Here is a 21,777-nt window from a genome sequence, read left to right as displayed (position 1 = left end):
AACCATCCTTTCTCTCTGGCTAGAAACGTCTTCTAACTTTAAAACCAAGTCCAGATGACATCCCCTAAACCTACTACAATTATGTGCTGAAGTCTCAAGCATTTTTTCACATTTTGCTTTGATTGGTAAAGTGACCTTGAACATTAGCTTTCCAGGTTTTTTGAAGACTTTTTGTGAAAATACAAGTGGAAAAAATAAAGTAAAAGCCTAATTTTAATGAAAAAGGAATCAATAAACTTGGCTGAGGACTTCTGCACATTAATATACTAAGTGTACACATGAGCCAAATCCACGCTGGAGAAACCGTGTGAACAATATAATGTTAACTCTAACGTTGTAAGGATGTTAGAAATAATTTGTCCTCCATGCTCTGATTATATGTGATACATAAGTGTCCCTGCTGTCCTCTGTTATCCAACAATGCCTTCTTGCTGGAATGACACATGCAGGATAGTGCATTCTCTTTGTTACTGTGATTATGTGTTTGGTATAGAGACAGCTGTGATTTGCAGTACATATCAACTATTGTAGCTGTGATAAGCCTTAAATATAGACATATGTTATAAACACAACACCTGTATGTGAGTTTTAACGGATCCTGTTGAGCGTTGTTTTTTAAATTTTTTTATTGAAAATGTTGTTGGTGAAACACTAATTTCAGCAGCTACATCTGCCTTGCAATGAGCCTAAACCATATTATTACACACGTGAGGTGTTGAATAGCCTATATTTAGTTATTTCTCATATAAAGACCTGTACACTCTCTATATGTAAGCATCAGTGTTTTACACGGTAAGAAAAAAATGTAAATAAACATTTTTTTTGCAAACAATTTATGAACAGTAGTTCTTCAAATGATTCAAAATAAGGATAACATATTGTTTTCTTGTCCAATATTTGTGAAAATGACAAACAAGGCGGATTCTTATTTAAATAAACTTCATAAATTAGATTTCAATGGTAAAGATCATTTAGACTATCATTTTAATCCATAACATCCATTAAACTAAAGAAGGTTTTGTTTTTGTAAAAAACAAAGGGAAAAATAGTAGAAGCATTTGGGGAAAAATACTTTAGACCTATTTTATCAAAAGGGATAAGTAGTTTCTTTCCTTTTTTTTATCGCAGGAGGGCGCTGTGATTTCAGACGTTCAAAAATCTCCCTAGCAACCATACTGGTCCACATCGACAACGTAAAGCCTACAAAGGTGTCGCAAATACTACAAGCATTTTTATAAACATCAGCGGCGCAGTGACACGTTTAAAATACTATATTTACTTGTAAAACAACGTTAATGAATCATGAGTGTTAAGTTAAGAAGTTAAAAAAAATAGGAATAAGATATGTTGTAAGGCGAGAATGCACGAACTTCGTTATATCCGGTTTACCATAATAAGTTTTTTTTTTCCAAACACGTTTCATTAATAGCCCATTTTTTTGTTTTTATTTAACAAATGAGCGAAAACTAAAAAAAAAAATTCTACAAAATTGACAATAAAATAAAATACCAGACAAAGCACAAAAAAGAAAAGAAAACCTAGGTCGAACTTAAAAGTTCAAATATTACAATTACTTTACAAATACTGTAAAAAAAAAACCTCCTAAATGTACAATAAAACACAAAACAATGAAATTAAATTTAAAAAAATCTGAGTTAAAGTTTGAGAAAAACAACTAGTTGAAATTCAATAAATATTCTTTCTTTGTTTTGTTTTTTACATTTAATTAACTGTGTGTCAACTTTATATAAACATGCCATTAGGTATATGTATAACTATCCCTAAAGAAAACAAATAAACTAAATGTTTAGAGAAAAATAACTTTGATGGTAATCTATTATTTATCTGCTAAAATGTTTTTTTCTTCTATTTGACTATAAAGAGGAAATTATCAAATAAATATGTAATTTAAACGAGTTTCCAACATTTAGGTTGTTTGTGCCTGAGGGAAGGTTTACTTTGAAAAGTAGTTTCCGGTCATGCGCGTGCCTCGCTGTCACTAGCTTACCATAGTAACAGTAATAACTCCGGAGACGGTGGTGGTGACAGTCGCTCTTTTCTTCAAACAGGCAAGTGGGCTTTGCGTTTATCGACATTTTTAGATGTTTATGTGGAATGTTTCGCCTTCATTAGGGCTTGTACGGTACTCGTAGACGGAAAAAGTGAGTCGGACAAGGCGGCTTGTCTCACGGAGAGGAGGAGATAAGAGAAGGTATAAAAAAATTCAAATACGTTACATTTTTTTGACAGCTAGCTAGCTTGGCCAGGTGTCGTGTCGGCCGACTGGCGGTGTTTTTAGAGGAACAGAGAATAATATCACGTTAAAAAAGGAAGTACGTAAAGGACATACCAGTGATATAAGCGTATATGTGGAGCCAGCAGCTGAAAAATGACTGTAGGAAACCTTTGTTGACGTGTTTTAGCACTTGCAGCTGTGTAAATCTTTCTCTCATTGTGATTGTAATGATCTGTTATCTCTTCTAGCACTTCAGGAAATCCATTCAAGGAAATCTGAGTTTGGAAGGGCAGGCCTTGCTGCTCCCCAGGAATTGCCCAGTTTTTTTTCTTTCTCCTCCGTCATGGACTAAATCCTGGAGGAATTGTCCTGTCACAGGTTTCCTTTAAAGGGAGTACCACACTTTTGTCAGAGCCGGACAGCCCAAATGCTTGTTGGACAGAGCCCGGCTCGTGATCGGAGGCCATGAAGCAGCCAGGGAAGTGACCCGGCTGGACCCCTGCCCCGGTTGGTGCCACTGTGGCACCATGGCATCCAACGAGAGATTGTACGAAGTCTGGATGCTTTACGTCAACAAGGTATGGTGCTGCTGCATCTGGAGATCAGTCAACACACAGTTACCAAGCAGGTTATTGGCCAGAGGGGAGGAGTTTATTTGTATTTTTCCTCTTTACTTTGAATGTTTATAGTGCAAACTCCTGCCTGCAGCCATATTTGATGCAAAACCTCTCAGGATGTTCACACTGCTTGTGCAGAAAACACTAGAAGATAATGAGAAATACTTTTAAAAAAGTCACTACTATAGCATTAGCTTTCAATTTAAACATCTGCTCCAATGAAAATCGTATTTTTTACTTGGTTTGGTGGCATTTTTCTGAGGATGGAAGACATTTATTAAGAAAATTAGCCTTAAATTGAATTTTTGAGCATCTCTTTATTTAAAAGACAAAAATACGCCAGGCGAGGCAGCGTACGCACACCTTTTTATTTTCCAGGTCCAAGGTGGCATCTGGTTTAAAAGTGACCAAAAACTGACTTAAGCTGGAGGGAGTGTATGTAAACAGAGAGCTCTCAGCAATATGGAGAGGGAAGTGGGGCGGGAAGGTCCCACCCACAACTCCGAGGCAAATTTTTAATGAACTACTGCTGCTCTGCTGAAGCTATGGCTGAAAAACATTATAATCAGAATTAAAAGAGCACTGGGAACGCTTTTAAATGAGCCCAAACGATGAACGGAGTGGGTCTTTAAGGACACTGATCATCAGATCAATAGTTGCTTCTTCAGGAGAACTTAACAGTTGGCTCTCAAACAGACGGCACCGTTCTCGCTGCTGCTGGCTAGGTTTAATTCACTCTGCAGCAAAGCCTGTGCACATCCCGGTGTCCAATCAAAGCGGCCCTCCTGAGCCGCTCCTCACGTGCAGCAGCTCACTTTCTTCCCCACAGTAATCCCCAACAACAACACAACCGTTTCTGCATGCCAACAAATCCGTTACTCTAACGTTTGGCTGGGTTTCGTTGATTGTATCTACTATATTTTGCTGTCTGACAGCTGTATTCCTGGGCAGTTCTGCCTAGTTGTCACAGGCGGCTGTGAAAATGCGCCCATTTGTTTGCTAGCTAGCTAGGTTTTTTTTTTTTACTGCAGGGCAGGATCATTTCATTCTGGCTTTGAGCCAGGGTCCATGAGGTCAATCTTTATCAGCGCCTCCAGGAGAAAAAGAAACGTTGGTGCCAGAAGCATTTCAGAAAATACATTTGGCTGCTTCTCAGCCCCAGCAGCTGAGCTGTTTGGCATCTCTGCACTACATAGTATAGATGTGTGTGAGGGTTGCCAGGATATGATGTGTGTGTGAGGAGGTCTTTAAAATCACGTGATCGAAATCAGATGAGGAATGTTTGAGTATAAAGGCTCGGCTCTGAGACTCTCCCAACTGTTCCACGGCCTCCTGTTGTCTCCGTTCATGTCCAGCTATTTGTCATATAGCTGATAGTGGGACGTACCATAACAGAAAGGGGTGAGAATGATCTTTGACAGAAAAAAGAGGTGCGAAAATCTTCTAAGAATATAATATTTTATGAGCGTTTGCACCACTTTTTTTCTTTCGTTTTCAAACATAAAACCTGCTAAATGATTGACAGCTGAAACAATACATCCCATAAAGGGTCAGTCATGTGAGCGCTGTTCACTTTTACCAAGCAAATGCCAGGAACCGGTTTTTCCTGTGCTGTGAGCGTCTGTCCTCCACTCACCTGACGGCTTCACTCTTCCCGTTGCTAAAAGAGGAAGAGGCCGGCGTTCTGTCATCACAGACGTGCCCGCCGACCCGACCTGCAGAAGCCACACCTGCTGTGGCGAGGAGGTCGGGAAGAGGTGTCCGAGCCGCTGAGGGGTCTGCGTCAGTGCTGAGAATGTGGATTTTAGTGCGGATCGTGTTCTTGATTTATCCCTGTTGCCATGGCAATGGCAACAGGAATGTCTTTCATAGAGCATTTTACTCCTCATGACTTATATAGACAAAAAAAAGTGATAAGTAAAGATCAGATAAACAGTTTTACTCTTTTTTTTCTTAGTCTCTAAACATTTTTTGAAATTAATTTAAATTTTTCATATCTTTTAACGTATCTTTTAAAAGAAAAAGAAACGGAATTCAGGAGCCGGTTTGGTTTTCTCGACCAGATGCACGTAGACAGAGCTGCCAGTCTGCATCACTGCAGCTCAGAAGTGTCCACATGGTTACACCGACAAACAGGAAGCTGAACTTTGATTCACCTTTCCAGTCTTTTTTGCCAAATTTACTAAATTAAATGCCTTTATTCTTTTCTTTTTTTTTGTTTAAATTGAACTAAATTTGACGTTAAAATGTAAATGATTTGGATTAAACTGGATTCAGAGTCATAGTGACTTGTTTTTCTGGATTTTCTGCTTCTTCCATTCTTTGCAAAACCAAACTAAAAACATTTCAAAAATGTTTCGAAACCAAACTATCCATCCAGGATCCAGCCTGGATGGATGATAGTCTTCACAGACACGTTTCATATACCGGTATGTCCTGTCTGGCAGATACAAACAGGATTCCTTTTAGCTCCTTTAACCAGATTTGAGTTCCTTAAAGACATTTCTGCTCCTTTGGGTTTTGCACCCTGCTAAAGTTTAGGAAAAATTGATTTGGTTTTTATTATTTACTCGGTTCTTGATCCATGGTTAAAGCAAATCCCTACAGCTGTTTTGGTCTTAAGGGCTTAAACGTTTGGCAATAATTTTAGCTGGATAAATCATTAATTCCATCCATCTCTGATTTACACTTTTAGGTAGATGATTGCCTAAAACTCTAAAATTTGGCAGTTTCATCCATTAAAACTTTTTCCTATCTATTTTTTGGCAATTAACTCTACCTATTTCAAGCTATGTTTTAAAAAATGTCGTACTTTTTGTGTTTTTTTTCTTTTACATCTAAGTGTTAAAGTTTAAAACCATGTAGCTTATCTAAGCGGGTTTAATAGTTATTGTTTAGCTTTTTTAGCTCATTTTTCCCAACAATTTGGGCTAACTTTAGCTTTTAGTAGTAATTTTAGCTTTCAAAGGTTTTGTTTTTGTTCTTTCATTCTTTTTAACTTTTTCACCTCATTTAGCATTGAACTAAGCAGATTTAGGTCTTTATCAGGGCTCCAGACTGCGACCATTTGGTCGCATTTTGCGACCAAAATTTGAGAGTGTGCGACTGAATTTTACATCCAGTCGCACATGTGCGACCAGTAAATTTGCCTCCCCCACCCTCCGTATTTTTTTTTCATTAAACATGGAAGGGGCACGTCAATGATCAATGAAATAATCAATGAGACGCGAGCGCACACGCACGCAAAGACACACACACAAACTCGCACACATACTCATGAGACGCGAGCGCACACACGCAAACGCACGAACTCGCATACATACTCATGAAACGCGAGCACACACTCGCGTGATGCCTCTCTGTGAGGCGGCCACTGCGTGTGAGAAGAATAGGGAAAGCCACTGTAAGTGGCTAAATGCGTGGAGGGGGCGGGGCCTAGAGATAATCGAGCGCGCGTTGGAAGGAAACGGAGATAAAAATCATCACAACCTGATATGTGCGTCTGAGCTATGAATAAGCGAACTATTGATTCGTTCTTCCGACCTGCGGCTAGTGTACCAGTGCCAGAGTCTACAGCAGGGGTCTCAAACTCGCGAAGCAAACCACGGCTCTCATGCGCGGCTGTCAATGCAGCACACCGCTCCCGCGGGAGATGGTCAGCTGAGGAGCATAAATGTCCCACACCTACATGCGTGACAGCTAACGGGGCTCTGACATTAAACATGCGCGAGCAACAACACGATTTAGTTTTAGTCACATTTAAAACACGTGGGGAAAATGCAACGATAGAGACGTGCTTAAGATGAACCAGCGCCGCGCCTGGATTGTTGGGGAGACCAAGCCGGGGGGGGGGGGGGGGGGGGGGGGGGGAGGCGAAGCTGCAGCGATACTTAAGGAAAACAGGAAGTTGTTGTCCTTAAATTCAATTTAGTTTTAATATGCCCCTCCCCCTTAGTATGATCTGTGATTTGTGATATTATATCTTTTATAATTATTTTATTTTATTTTTTGTAATGTCTGTAGCCTATTTTTAATCAGTTGGCATATTAATTATTTTAATTGATCACTAAACTACAACCACCCATTAGGACACATGTCCCATAATGCATTGTTTTGTAGTCTGTCGGGCAGCTTTCAGTCAATTCAGTACAAAATTTCCAGCTGTGTTCGCGTAGGTTGGCGCCTTGCTCCCACCCCTTTCTCCTGATATTTTTGTGATGATTGACAGGTGATGTTGGAGCAAAAACAAAAATATATGTCTCACACCAGGTGATCTGCGCAGCGTTACGTCCATTTGGGTGATCTCAAACACGCTTATTGTGCATCTTGGCTGCACCTATTTGGTGTTGCCAACATGAATTTCCATCCCCTAATGTTTACATACATTTAAGTATTGTTTGTAACTGTGAAATGACCGAAAGGTTACTACGGTAATCACTTTGTTACTAAAAACATTTTTTCATTCTAAATGTATGGTATTTTGTTTACTGTTTGTACTGTTATGACAGCGATTGTGATGTCAGTTTACCTTGTTGTTGCATCTTCAATATTGCAGAATAAAATGTGACACTGAATTTGGAACAGCACATTGTAATTTCTGCATCTATTATTAAAGTATTTATTAGTAATACAGTGGAAATTAGTAGATTTGGTTAGAATGTTGATTTACGGTATGCGCCCCTAAATTTTCTGGTTGTGCCCCTAAAATTTTCAGTTGGGGGCCACAGTGCACCTAGTGAAAAAAGTTAGTCTGGAGCCCTGTTTATTATTATTATTATTATTTTTTTTTTACAATTTCAGCTTGCTTTTGTCCATGTTTTTCTTTAGCTAATTTTAGCTTCTATTGGTAATTTTGGCAGGCTTTTACTTTAGTTTAGTTTTTTCACTTTTTTTGACTTCTTCATATTATTTAGGGTTAGATTTAATTGGCATTTTAGCATTTTTACTAGGGTTGGGTGATGTCCCTTAAATTGGCAGTTGATGATGTTTGCAGTAAACCATTTTTCTTGATTCTAAAAGTATTTTCCGTTATTTTACTTTATTACTTTATTTTATTTCCCAACTAATGACTCATCCGCGATGAAAAAATAATGTCCAGTATAAACTGAGGGAAGTGGCTTTAACAAAAAAAGTAACAAACAAAATAGAAAAGAAGTCGTCCGCTCCTGCACTTGATTCGTCAAGTGGACCTGTGGACTGAGAGACCGTGTCCCTGAGTAGAGCAGCCAGACTTATATCTTTGTGTGTGAGGGGAATTGTGGATGCTTGTTACGTGTGCGCTATGTGTGGGAGACTTCGGACTGCGATCCGTCTCGCAGCTCTAGGTGAACGAGCTACCGAACTCAGGAGAACCGGGTCCCCCGGTAAAAGTGTGTGTCCGGGCAGAGCTCGGACCGCCAGCTCACTCAGCGGCTTTGGGGCGGTGTGTGAGCTTAAAGCAGAAATATTGCTCAGTCCTGAGAAACCGTGTAAACAATCACGTGTCCTGACAAACTAAAGGCTGATGTTATTCCCACATATTTACGTTCAGCCAAGCTGCAGATTGCAGCTTTTCCCGCATGGATTTTATGTTCATCAAAGGCTAAATGTTGTTAGCCCGTGTTAGCCTCTCTTAGCTCTGGCTTCTTCCAGCTCTTCAACAGAAAAAGCACTGACCACACAGATTAAAATTAAAATGATGAGCGAACAGGCGCTTCATAATAACCGTAACATTCATAAAAGCGCATTTAGAAGATCATCTAGTATATTATGGAGCTGCCAGATATCTATGTATGTGGCACCTTGGTTTGTTTACAGCGGAACTAATTTCCTCTTCCGGTATTTCAAACACTACTCGCATGTGCGAAGGATTTATTCCGACCGAAAGTGTGACCCATGTGAACGTTTGTTATAAGAGTTTTTCTGGGCCCATGTACGCGGTTGAATTCTATTACGTCTCAAAACGTCTGTAAAACCAACCAAATACTCCGGATGTTGTGGATGCAACGCTCTTTGCCGTCATTGGTTGGTGTTGTGGTTAGCACATGGTTTCGGAGCGACTACAACACCACAAAATCAGAAGAACACCTCTGACTCAGGCCCGTGAGGCTCTGAAAGCCTTTTTCTAATCTTTTGACCGCAGGGATCAGGCCCGAGCACGCAGGAGGTTCGCCGCACTTGTCAGTGGCTTTCGAGTTAAATCCGAATTCCAGGGGAGAATTCCTCTCATTCTAAGCTGTCAGAAAAGCTGGAATTTTTCCCTTTGAAGTCCCCCCCCTCAGAGTATTTCTTGGAGCGGAGAGGACTGCAGTAATTAGCATAAACCCCTGCACAAATGGCAGAAAGGAGGAGTGGATTGAGCAGGAAGTACAGGCGAGGAAGTTAAACTCCTCAAACAGCTGAATAGATGCTTATTTTGCTGCGTTTTCCTCTTTAACTCGACGCGAAGATGAAGTTTCTTCTTCAGACGTCACCTTCTTTTCCATAATCTTTTTTTTTCCCCTCTGTCCTCTAAATATCTCTGAAACACTGATGTCACCAAAATAGCCCAACAGACAAGCCCAATGTGGTTTTGAGCCCCTCCCACCAGCTTCTATAAATAACCCTTGAAGTGACATCATGGCCAGAGGAGTTGGCACCGATTTAATGGAGCGGTGGCAAAAAGGAGTGGTTTCAATCAGCAGGGAGGAAACCCTCAAAAACCTTGCGGTTGGGGGGGGGGGGCGCTGCAACCGCTGCCACCACATCAGGTCACCCGTCCACACACAGGCGACCTGCTGGCAGCCACGCCTGTCTGGAAGATTGAAGCATGTAATGTTTCATACAGCAGCTGCAAACGCATCAATTCCACCGCAAAGGTTCCCCCAAAAGTGCACTTTTTCCTTTTCTGGTAATGCTCTGTCATATTTGTGAAACTTAGAGGTTTTCTCTGAAACAGCGCCTTAGTCACGTGTGCGCTCGCCACAACCTGATGCATAAAGAACTTCCATAAAAACCCTGTTTGTCTACAGCACATCAGGAATGTTAGACGCTGCTCCCGGCTTGTTTTGATTTCCAAACCCTGTTTATTGTTGCACAGACCCAGTATCGACCACACGCTAAGACGCCATTTAGTAAATTGCTGTTGCTAAATGATGGGTTATATTTTTTTTTCTAATGGAAGGCTTTGGGAAATTTGCTTTTAATGTACAACCGTCACACTGCGGTGAAACGGTGACGTTTTTTCTCCAGACGCGTTTAGAGAAAGGCCAAAGAGAAGCCGAGGTTTAATGTTGTGCTTGCAAACAATAGATGTTATTGTTTCCCTCGCTAATCGGATTGTATCTGCAACTTGCCTTCTTTTGCTGCTTTAAATGTGCTGCTCTGTTAGGACCACAACGGGTTTAATGCAGGAACGAACAAAGACGGATTGCGTCTAAAATCTCAGAGAAAAAGAACAGTTGTGCAAAAAGAAGACTCCTGTTTTTGCATGAAGCAATTAATGAGACGGAAAGTCAGTCTGTGCTAACTTCTGCACGGGTTAATTATGCAGCAGCTGACAAGTGTAATAGTGGGTTGTTACATTTTTTGGGGGAAAGACTTCCTATTGTGTTGTTTTTTTCTTTGTGATTAAAAAAACAACAGTTTAAATTTATTCCAAAATCCTTGTATTAATGTCCTTTTTTTTTGTTTTGGGCTGCATAATCTCACCAAACCGGTACCGGTATATTATTTCCCCCCCAATTTAAATTAAAATTCAATTCTGAAGAAGGTTTTATTTTGGAAAACTACTGGATTCTCGCCAACAAATGCAAGTCATTCTTGATGCTAAACTCCAAGCTAGCGAAGGTATTTTACCAGAATGCTGCTAATAAAGTTGCTCAAATGGTGGATTCCCATTTATTATAATACAGTATTGAGAAAACACCCGTTTTTGTGACAGTCTTTTTTGTTTTGTATTTATCCAACAGACCTAAAAAGTTGGACAAGGCTGAATCTTTTAGCTTCCACTTTGACACTTCTGGGTTAAGAGAATATCTATATCCCACCTTAAAGGTTCCTCTATGGAAAAAAAGTTTAAAGCAGCTGCAGACATTTGACAGAGCGCGGAAATAAACTCTACACTTTAAAGTTAAGGGAACTGGAAGCTTCAAAAAAGCCTCATAGGTAAAATATTGTCTGACCTTCAACTGGTCTGGGCCTGAAAAGGTTGGAGACCTCCGGTCTAGAATGTTGTTCACCTTTCAGCACATCCTGTCAGAGGTCGCCACAGCAAAGCAGAGAGACTTTTTATGTATCCTGACACAAGCCTGTATTATTGATTAATGAATACTTTTTAACTTGAAATGCAGGCAGTTTTTCTATCCACATCTATTTTAATTTCAGAAAATTTGAAGCAGGTTTTCTTAATGTATTTTGAAAAACTTCAATGGAGTTTTTCATGTTTCAAAAAGCAGTGAAAAGATGATTAAAAGGCAGCAGAAAAGTAAAATTATCAGCAGATTAAAAAAAAAAATTGCATCGAAGCCAAAAAAGGAATATCCTTATTCCGTAAAGATTCACTCTAATACATCAGGTGTTTTTGCTGTTTTTAACGTGTTCTTTTAGCATTTTTCTGATGATGGAGGACATCTGTAAAGAAAATTCAGCTGAAAGTTGCATTTCTGACCATATCTTTTCATTAAACACTCAAATCATTTGAATCAGGAGCAGACAGGCTGACCACGAGCTTCCTGCTCAGCTCTGCAACAGGCAAGGGAAGGGGGGCGGTGTTGCTCCATCCCAGCCGTCTCGTTAACAATATAGAGGCAAATTCCTAATAAGCTGCTGCCACTCTGCAGAAACTACCTCATAGAAAATGACACAGATATTTGGTTAGAAATGTCATAATCATAATTAAAAGTCCACTGGGAACGCTTTTAAAATCGATCAAAAGAAAGGAAAACAAAAGAAAAACTTTAGTATAAACTAGAAGAATTGTCCAATCAAAGAGGATGTTTGATTTGGAGTCTGGAAATCATTATTTCAGCATTTACTGAGTTCCTTTGTTGTCTTTTCACTTTGCTGCACCTGATAGGTATTCTTGAATGTGTTTATCTGTAGAAAGCAAGTTATGAATGTTCCCTGCATTCAAATGTACTTTTGGGATTGTCAGTCAGGGTTCTTCATCACAGAAATGCTCACATATTAGCCTGATAGAAGTGGACGCTGATCTTTAAGGCCCACAGCTCAGGGGGTCAATGGAGATATCAATATCAAGAAGGAAGAGCATCAATCTGTCCTGCAGCCATTTTTTCCCAGCTGAAACAGATCATTACAAATCTGATGTAGCAGTCGGGCAAACATCCTAATGAGATTTTGTTAATGATACTTGGGAGAGGCTCAGGATACCCCACCCCACCCGCCTTCACAGAGGACTTAGTTACATACAATGGAATAAAGGTTATTGAATTTAGGTTGCTGCCTTGGAAGTCCAGCTTGTGATTAAACAGCCACGCGGAGCAGGGTGTGCCCCGACCCGTCTGCCCCGCAGGCGGAACTCTCAATGGGCATCTGTGCTCCCAGGCTGCCGCCGAAACCAGGACATTCTTTCACACTGACGGAGCCCGGCCAGACGCTCCAGAGCGGAGCCGCTGCCTCAGATGAGGAACCTTCACATGCGAATCGGGACAATGATTTGACAGTAGCTAATTATAACTGTCTTCCTGTGCTTTCAGTGGTTTTTACTGTTAGCAGAAGCAGAGTAGGAATGGGTTTTTTTAGAGGAGTAAATCCTCCACGTGTAGCCGTCACCAGTTTCCGCCTCAGCTACACATAAAGACGCCAACTCCATGACTTCACTCCGTCCAGATCCACTCAGGCTCCCTGTTCACTTTCTCTATTCTGTCATCAACCTCTCAGGCGCTCCTCCACATTTTCTCCTTTAATATTTGGTGTTGCTCTGTGCTTTGAAATGATAAAAACAGGGTTTTTTTGCTCTGAATTGGAAAAATATGTCAGGAAGAGAACTTTAAAAGGTCAGATTAATGTCACCCTTTATTTTCCCAACCTTTACGCTCCCTGAAGGTAATGCGGGTTGAACATCAATGAAACGCTAAAACAATTACTGTTAGGATAACTTCAAGCTTTTCTATTCATCGCTTGCTTTTCAGTGCTGACTCTGTAAGATGTTTGGTCTCGTATGGGGGGTTGACCTGTACAGGTGCTGCAGGTTTTTGGCGTCGCCTTGGCCTGTTGGTCACCAGACGTGTTTTGAATTTCCCCTGATATGTCCATCAGGTGCGTACCATTGTCATGCTTGTGATAAATGTATCGTGTAATATTTGTAAGGTTAATTAATGTACGTTTTACCGACGTATGACATACAGGTGAGGCTGTCGTATGGTTACCTTACGCCACACTCTAGTCGTTAGTAAGGTGTGAGTATTTGACCCTACTGACCCTGATCGAATTCGTGTGCACAGGATATACTGATGAGTGTTTGTAGGACGTCCATAGGATGCTCGCACAAACTACACTCTGGCTATGTCCGAATTCCCACCCTAACCCCCTACCTCACAGGTGTCAAACTCCAGGCCTCAAGTGTCCTGCATGTTTTCTGACCAACCTGCCGTTGAAGCTCCTTATTGGCTTAACACACCTGATCCAGGTAATCAACAGCAGATGAGGCAGGATTTCTGAAAAACCAGCAGGTCGGCCCTCGAGACCTGAAGTTTGAGAACCCTGCAACTACTAAAAAACTATATAGTGCTGGACTATGTAGTACCCTGGAATAAAAATAAATGCATTGAAATTTGTATCGAAGCCAAAAAAAGGGGTATCCTTATTCCGTAAAGACTTACTGAAAAAAACTGGTGTTTTTTTAAAAGCAATTCTGACGTCCTACTTACTCCTTTTTTTTTTTATTTTTAGGGCGGATATGACGTCATCGATTTCACTAAGTTAAAATCTCTTTGATATGAGCGTTCTCTGAAGACTATTTATGAATCCACTGTGCTCTGAAGATGAAAACATTGATTGTTTTTTAAAAAACACATTCAATTACATTTTTGGGCAAAGATTATTCAAACGCAATGCATTGTGGTCTATTTTCGCTGATCTAGTGAGCATTAATGCAAACTGGTTTTTTGCAGAGACTTTAGGGAAATTTCTAGGACGCTCGATTTCGGAATTGTTGATTCGGACGGCACTACAGAATGGCAAACGCACTATATATAGTGCACTGTGTAGTGCCTCTTCTGTGTTCATGTTCAAATCTAGACTTAAAACATTTCTGTTTAGCCGTGTATATGACTGAAAGGTCCTATCTGGTCCTATCTACACTTTTCTTTCCTTTCCTTCCTTTATTTTTAAATCAATTTTCAAATTTTTTCTTTTCTTTTAAAGTAAATTTTACGTTGATTATTTCTATGATGTATTGTGATTTTAATGCATTTTTCTGTTTTGTGAAGCACCTTGAATTACTTTGTGTACGAATTGTGCTATACAAATAAACTTGCCTTGCCTTGCCTAGTGAGTGGTAACGGAATTAGGACACAACCTCGGATTTTTCAAATTTCTTCATTTCTAACGATCAGGCTGGACCTCTGGTGTAGATCACATCCTCTCCAAACCACTGAAGTGCCAACCGTCGTAAACATGATGACAAAGGAGGAATAAAAAATTTAGCTTTTTTTGCCCGGTCATATTATCGTGTTTCGCGTTCAAGCCGCCACTTTTATTTAAAGGTCAATGCACACACACGGCAACCCGTAGTTTGAGCCAGTTGAACTTCTTGACTAGTAAAATGCCACAGTGCTGAACTGTGAACAATCAGAGACTTGGATTTGGAAGTGTCAGCAGTCCCCAACCCCTGGACCGGTAGCGGTCCGTGGCTCATTTGGTAACCGGGGCGCACAGAAAGAAAAACTTACATGAATTCTGTTTTATTTATTTCGGAATCTGAAAGATATTTTATTTTGAAAAATTGCCCGATTCTCTGTTACATCCGTCTATGTCGCTTGTGACGCAGGCCAAGGCGCTCTTCCGGGTCACGTGATAGGTTACCGCTAAAATAAAACCCAGGAGCTAGTAAAATGAGTAAAAAACAAATGTCTTTGGAACGTTTCTTTGTCAAGGGGAAAACGCCCAGCCAGGACACAAAAGAGGAGCCTTTGACTTCCAAAAAAAAAAAAGAAATCTACATTTAATAGACAGTACTTCTTGTTTGCACCATGAGTGTGGGAAGGGGTGATGATGACACCTGTGTGATGTACTCTGTCTTGCGTGTCGAATTAAAAGCTCAGGTTTCACATTGTCACGTTTCTGTTCCTGCTCCATCTTTGCATTGCTGCAATAATCGTCCGCTACATCTCAATTGTCTGACGTCATGCCGGTCCGTGGCGTTAAAAAGGTTGGGGACCTCTGGTGTAGATCACTTCCTCTCCAAACCACTGACGTGCCAACCGTTGTAAACATGATGACAAAGGAGGAATAAAAAATGTAGTTTTTTTTGCCCGGTCATATTAATAATATGACACTAAGTCTTTCATATATCATACGTGTGTCACAATTGAGGCCCGCAGGCCACATCTTATCATGTTATCCGCCCCGCGAGATCATTTTATATTATTGTTTTTAATAAAAATTATGATAACATTTCTAAAGGCCAGCAGGTTTACTGGCTTATCTCACATCTCAATATATCTAGCACGTTCTTTTATAGATTTTCTGTAGTTCTGAAGCATTTTCTGATGACTCTGTTTGTTTGTTCTCTTCTTCCTGCAGTCCCATCATTCCTAGGCCTTTTGTTGTCTAGAACTTTTGTTTTTTACGAGTCACTTGCTTATAGTTTCACCTCAGAATGCTGTCCGGCTTGTTTTCCTCCGCAGCAGATGCTCACTGTAACCTGGAAAATGAAACCTCTGTTTCACCTGCTACGCTAACGGCTAACGGGGCCATAAAAGTGCCGGTTTGCCTGATCCGGTGGGTTTGCCGCAAACGTTCAAAGGACACACAATAACCCGCTTTATATACCTACAGACACAAAGCCGCTGTAATTTACTTCTTTGTTCACTTGCGGAAACATCAACAATGAGGTCGTTTGTTTAGCAGAAATATTACAGGTCGGTTCACTTCAGCTTTTGTCAACAGAGATAAGTCGTTGTTTGTCTTTATCCTTCAGAGGGATCCAGACTACCTGAAGATATGGATGGAGAACTTCATCAGCTCCTATGAGCAATGCCTTGATGTGGACTTTGAAAAACCACCTTCCAGGTAATTGAAGGGAACAAAAGTTTTCTTTTATTTTAATATTTATTCAGTTTTTGAGTTTTGTTTTTTTGTCAATACAGGTAAAGCCTCTTATGCTTCGTTCACACTGGGTTAGGAAACACACCTTACAAGCGACCACTTCCAATAAAAAAATCTATGTAAACGCATATAAATGTGCGTTCCGGACTTCCTGGTTTAAAATCTCGCAATAACTGGTTGCTACGAACGTTTTTAAGGCAGTTTTCGGGCTCCAGCTACAAAATGAGCAGCCACTGAACGCGCGTTAAAAGTTAAAACAGTTGAACTTTGACCTATCAGGCTCTCAGATTTGGTAGTGATGTATTTGTAGAGTCCTTTTGATAACCAACTATTTGAAAACAGATAATGAAAAATAAATTAATATTCCTGGCCCGAAATATATGAAACCAAGTCGGAATAGAGGTGTGAAAGAAAAAGCTTGGAGCAATTATCGCGAGATTTGCACTAAGCCTCTTCCAACCGTGAGTACATGCACTTGTATTGGGTAGCGACAGACCTGTGTGAACGCCATATACTAAAAGTACGTTCAAGAATCCCTGTTTATCACAGTCTTGAACGTACACCACATGCCCAGGGACTACGGTTAAAGCCCCTTAGAATTTTTAAGGACAGCCGTGCCTTTTTCCCTCCAGTTCCCTCCTCTCTGCCTCATCTTCCTCCATTTCCCACCACCGCTCGCTTTCAAACAAACTAATACAGCTTGTCGGTTTAAATCTTGTGAGGCCACTCCATGCCACACGGTCTCTGCGCTCCTGTGTCTGCAGGCCGGAAGACGTCCCCCCGGTTCTAACGCTGCTTCCGGACAACATCCTGCAGGTCCTGCGGCACCAGCTGCTGCAGTGCGTGCAGAAAGCCTCCGACGGCCTGGAGCCAGAGCAGCAACACCTGGCTCTGCTGCTGCTCAAGTTCCTCATCGTCATCTGCAGGTTTGGACCGTAAACACCAAAGGGACTAAACTGAAGAAGAAAAAGAAAAAACGTACACATTTTTTTTCCTCATCATTTTGTCTCTTAAAGGAACTTGTCCAACGTGGAAGAGATCGGCACTTGTTCCTACATCAATCACATCATCACCATGACAACACTATACATTCAGCAGGTGCGACTCCACCCTTTTTGGTTGCTGTCCGCTCTGTGGGGGTTTTTACTGAGGCGCGATGTTTCTGCGCAGCTCAAGAGCCGGACCAAAGAGAAGGAGATGGTCGACCAGAGTCAGGCGGAGGAGTTTGTCCGTCACGCCTTGGCCTTCTGCGAGAGCCTCTACGACCCGTACCACAACTGGAGGCACCGAACGTGCGGGTAAATCTGTGGCAGCGAAATATCTCCCCCCCTAAAACGCAGATGAACGTGTTCGTTTTAAGAAAGCGTTCTTTTCCTTCTGGGTGTGTTTCTGGTCCACAATGAGGGAAACAGCTGAGTGGAAGAGGTCTGTGCAATTAGAGAAGCAGGCAGCTCTCACAAGGGACGCAGTGTTCGTCCAGCATCCTGCTACATTTGTAAATCAGATTAAAGGTGCTTTCCATGCAGCAGACTCCCAGAATGCTTCAATGTGTACCGGTTCTAATAGTTTCTGACGTTAGTGTTTAGTGTGTTCCTTCCAATTCAGGGGTTTCCAACCTTTAACGCTAAAATTACTTTTCAAAACTCATTGAGAGCCGCAAAGTTGCACCTCATTGTTGAGATGGCCATTAATTTCTCTTTTAAATGTCTTAAAGTTTTATTTTTTTCTGTGTGCCGTGTTTCCTCACTAGTTACAGTCTAATAATAAAATCCGGGATAGGTGAAACTTGCGAAGTAGTCAAAAATATTTTTTACAAAAATTATGTTTTAAAGCTGTAAAACTCCTCACTACCCACTTTATCCACTTTATTCAGACAGACATGAACATTTTCACACTTTTCTCTCTTTTTTAAACTCTACAAAGTCCAAACCTTCTTAGAAAAATAAGTCCAGTGTTATTTAATGAAGAAAAAAACCCGGAAACATGGCACAGAGGAGATTGATTGACGATGATCTACAGCCAATCAGGATGCAGAACACAGTGCACTGTAAAAAAAAATAAAAGCATGCAAAAATTGTACTTGTAAAAATCTGGGAAACGTGAACCGTGTTATAGCTAAGGACTACTGGACACAACAATTTGAGCTTCTTTTACTTTAGACAACAGCCAATACAATTCCTTTCATAATAAAACAAGTAAGATCCCACTGTATTCACCTAAAGTCAAACACATCAGGACTTTGGTGCACCTTCATCCTTTTTTTTTTCCTGTACTAGAAATCTAAACATTGCTGTGGAAAAATCTATACAAGTAAATGCAATTACATGCTTTATGGCCTTTGCCCCTGAACAGGAACTATGGACACTGTGCTGCAATAAAGATGAGAAATGGTGCTTCAGGCCTGTTCAGATAAACCACATTTAACAGTAGATCAACCTTTGGCTCAGTTATCTGACATATTAAAAATCTAAACGTAAAGGACAACTTGACAAAAACAAGTCAAGCAAACCTTCAAAATCATTATTTATTGGCATTTTTCGTCAGCACCAGAGATAGAAAGTCTTAAATTTAATTGAACTGAAATGAGGCCTTAAAAAGCGTTCATTTGTCTTAAATTCTGCTGGATGGGTCTTACAGTTTCCTCGTCACTTCCTGTCACTAAAAACAAGAAAAAGCATTTCCAGGATGGGCTGTGTCAAAAGGTCATGAACTGGTTGTGAATAATTTAACCAAAGTAGCTAATTAAGTTGTGCACATTCAAATGGCTTGAGCATAGGGATGGTTAAAGCCGGGAAGCGGAAAGCCTCATGATGCAAACCCGCGCGGTTTGCCGAAAAACGTTTAACCTCTTAAAAACTGGGCTTATATTTATTTGGGCTAACTTTTTACTTGCATAGTCAAAGGGAGCCAGGTAAGCAGAATTACCTACTGTGGTAATAAAATCCCAAAATGTGACGTCCATGCATGTGGAGTAAGAAACAGCAGACTCGTCTGTTTGTTTCCTTGTTTTTGTACATACAGTCTTAAACTAAGACTTTAAGTGTCCTTAAAAAGGCCTTAAAATCCCTACATTTAACTTTGGTTAATCAGTAGACACCTTAGGCCACAGCAGAGGAATAAAGGAGCCTCAGGTGGTGTAAATATGCAGGGGCATTACTATGAATTCTAATGTGTTTTTTCTTCTTTCAGGGAGCAGCTGGGTACTGTGGAGAGGAGCAGGCAGAAGTACAAAGCAGCTCCCCTCACTGTGGAGTTTGTTCCTTTCTTTTACCGTGAGTCCATTCCCACCTTTGCATTCCGCTTTTAGTGGAATCATGTTTTGTTTTAGTTTTTAACGTCTTCTTTTAGCATTTTTCTTTATAATGGAGGACATAAATAGAGAAAATTAAGCTTAAAATTGCATTACTGAGTCTTCTTCATTCAAATATTTCCGAATCAGGAGCAGATGAGAAAAAGATCGTATTTGTGACGGCGAAAATAGACTTGGCGGCCAAGTGCTCAATTGCGATGCACCTGTAGCCAACTAGATCCATTTTCCTCATCTGAGCTGTTTTCTTGCTCAAATCTGGATGGCTGGATAGCTCCAGTATTGCTTACTGTTTTTGTTGCACCGCTAATGTTAGGTTGAGGTTATGAGGGGGCTGTAAGCTAGTGGGAAAGTATGTTAACAGAGACCTCTCAGCAATGGGGAGGGGAAAGGTGGGATTGGGTTACCCTGCACCAACTTTGCTGCCCACAATTCAGAGATAAATTTCTAAAGAACTCATGCTGCTCTGCTGAAACAATGAAACTGTTTTTTTTTTTTTTTTTTGGCTAAAACCAGCATAGTTGTAATTAAAGGCCACTAGAAACACTTTGATAATATATCAAGAGATGATCGCCTCTGTTCTTTAAACTGTTGATAGAGCTTCAAACCCCAAAAGCACGAGCTCCTCCCCACCCTTCTCCCGGGCTCCCATCTCCATCCCCTTCTCCTCTGGAGTCTGCTTGAATCCCCTCTTTTGTGTGGCCGCTCTGCTGAGATGAGCCGATAGTGAAGTCGAAGCACTTCAGCCATGCTGGCGGCCATTTTGAACAAATACCCCCTTCTGTCGAGCGTCTCCTGCTGAGCTGTTATGGTTTCACTTCTGAGATAACATTTGTGGGCCGAGCAGACAGAAAGCATGTCTGACATTTTTCTTTTTTATCCTGGATCAGCAGAATGAAAGTAGAGAGTGTGTGTGTGTGTGTGTGTGTGTGTGTGTGTGTGTGTGTGTGGACGCGGGAATGCATCTCAGATTCCTCATCTCCAGTTGTTGACAGAAGAGTAAATGGATGACTGGAGCCGCCAAGACCTGCAGGTCACCTGCATACCTTTGTGTGTTTTGTCGTACCTCTCCTATCTGGATTTTTTTATTCTCATCCTTTGTTGTTTTGAGGGCTTGAAAAAAGAAATCTGCCGCTCAGATCGAGCTAAGCGCTGCTGCTTTTGTTCCAGAGTGCTTCCAAGAAAGCGAGCACCTGAAGGAGAGTCTGAAATGCTGCTTACTTCACCTGTTTGGAGCCATAGTAGCTGGAGATCAGGTGAGAATGCTTACAGTATTATTGTGGGTTAAAGGGCCACCAGGTGTGTAAAAGTCCCTGCTTTCGTCTTCAGAGGAACGCCCTGCTGGCCATCTCCCCGGCCACCATGGAGGTGTTGATGCGGGTGTTGGCTGACTGCTCCACCGGCGGCTGCTCCGCAGACGAGGCGGAGGACTGGGACAGCGAGGCCCCCGACCGGAAGGCCCTGCTGACCCTGGGCTGCCTTAGGGAGGTGGTGCAGCGCCTCCTGGCTTCCAGCTCCGACCAGCGGCAGGTGGAAATCGCCTCCGTTCTGGAAAACTACTTCAAGCTGCTGAACTCTGACCCCGCTGCCGTGGTCGCCGCCCGCCAACAGCAGCAAACTAAAGGCAGCGGTCCAACTTTAGGCCGACACTGGGAGAGTCGGTTTGTGGCACTACAGATTCACATGCTAGGTAGAGCGCGCCTTTCTGTGTGGAGTTTTAAGCATGTTCTCCCCGTGCATGCGTGGGTTTTCTCCGGGGTCTCTGCCTTCCTCCCACTGTCCAAAAACATGCTTCATAGGTTAATTGGTTACTCTAGGTTTTCCCTAGGTGTGAATGTGAGGGTGTGTGATTGTGGCCCTGCGACAGACTGGCGACTTGTCCTGGACGTCCCCTGTCTTCGCCTGCACGGGGCCGGGACAGGCTCTGGCAGCCCCGTGACCCTAAAAGGGAACAAATGGATTAAAAGATGAATGAATGAATGGTGGAGTGCTAGCTTACTGTTAGGAGAAGTGGGTACCGTTTGGACATTACACGGTGTCACACCAGTACTTTTGAAACAGTTCCGGTGCCTAAAAAGTGCTCGTAAATGTGCTTCAAAACACATTTACCGTATTTTTCGCACTATGGGGGGGGGACGTAAACAACTGAAATGTTTTCACAAAAACAACGCTGAGCCTTAGAATCCGGAGTGCCTTTCAAATATTAAGGAATTTTGGCTGTGCTTACTGATACCAAAGCGATTTGGAGAGGTACAGATCGCTCTGTCAAAATGTTTGGTCAGGGATTATTGTGAACACGCTAAGGTGGCTAACGTGGAGCGGAGTCGGACTGTGTTTTTTTTTTTTTAAGTGTCGCAAGGTTGGTAGAT

General features: G+C 41.5%; 1 protein-coding gene across 3 annotated transcripts in view; it reads left to right on the top strand.

Annotated features, from left to right (window-relative positions):
- Positions 1 to 1,946: 1,946 nt before the first annotated feature.
- Positions 1,947 to 21,777, top strand: part of nbeal1 (neurobeachin-like 1) — a 54,413-nt gene continuing 34,582 nt past the window's right edge. For 2 of the 3 annotated variants that reach the window (XM_023963363.2, XM_023963358.2), the window contains exons 1-9: positions 2,033 to 2,212; positions 2,485 to 2,814; positions 15,974 to 16,065; positions 16,866 to 17,027; positions 17,118 to 17,199; positions 17,272 to 17,399; positions 19,291 to 19,373; positions 20,579 to 20,664; positions 20,738 to 21,098. In XM_023963363.2, coding sequence (XP_023819131.1) covers positions 2,764 to 2,814; positions 15,974 to 16,065; positions 16,866 to 17,027; positions 17,118 to 17,199; positions 17,272 to 17,399; positions 19,291 to 19,373; positions 20,579 to 20,664; positions 20,738 to 21,098 — 1,045 coding nt within the window. In that variant the 5' untranslated portion in view covers positions 2,033 to 2,212; positions 2,485 to 2,763. Of the gene's footprint in view, positions 2,213 to 2,484; positions 2,815 to 15,973; positions 16,066 to 16,865; positions 17,028 to 17,117; positions 17,200 to 17,271; positions 17,400 to 19,290; positions 19,374 to 20,578; positions 20,665 to 20,737; positions 21,099 to 21,777 lie in introns of all 3 variants that reach the window. The other variant, XM_078932225.1, reaches the window with a different exon arrangement.

This window comes from Oryzias latipes, chromosome 2 (assembly GCF_053564925.1).
Source record: "Oryzias latipes strain Hd-rR chromosome 2, Olatipes_Hd-rR_3.1".
NCBI classification, from domain to species: Eukaryota; Metazoa; Chordata; class Actinopteri; order Beloniformes; family Adrianichthyidae; genus Oryzias; species Oryzias latipes.
This window is presented reverse-complemented; position numbering and strand designations above follow the sequence as displayed.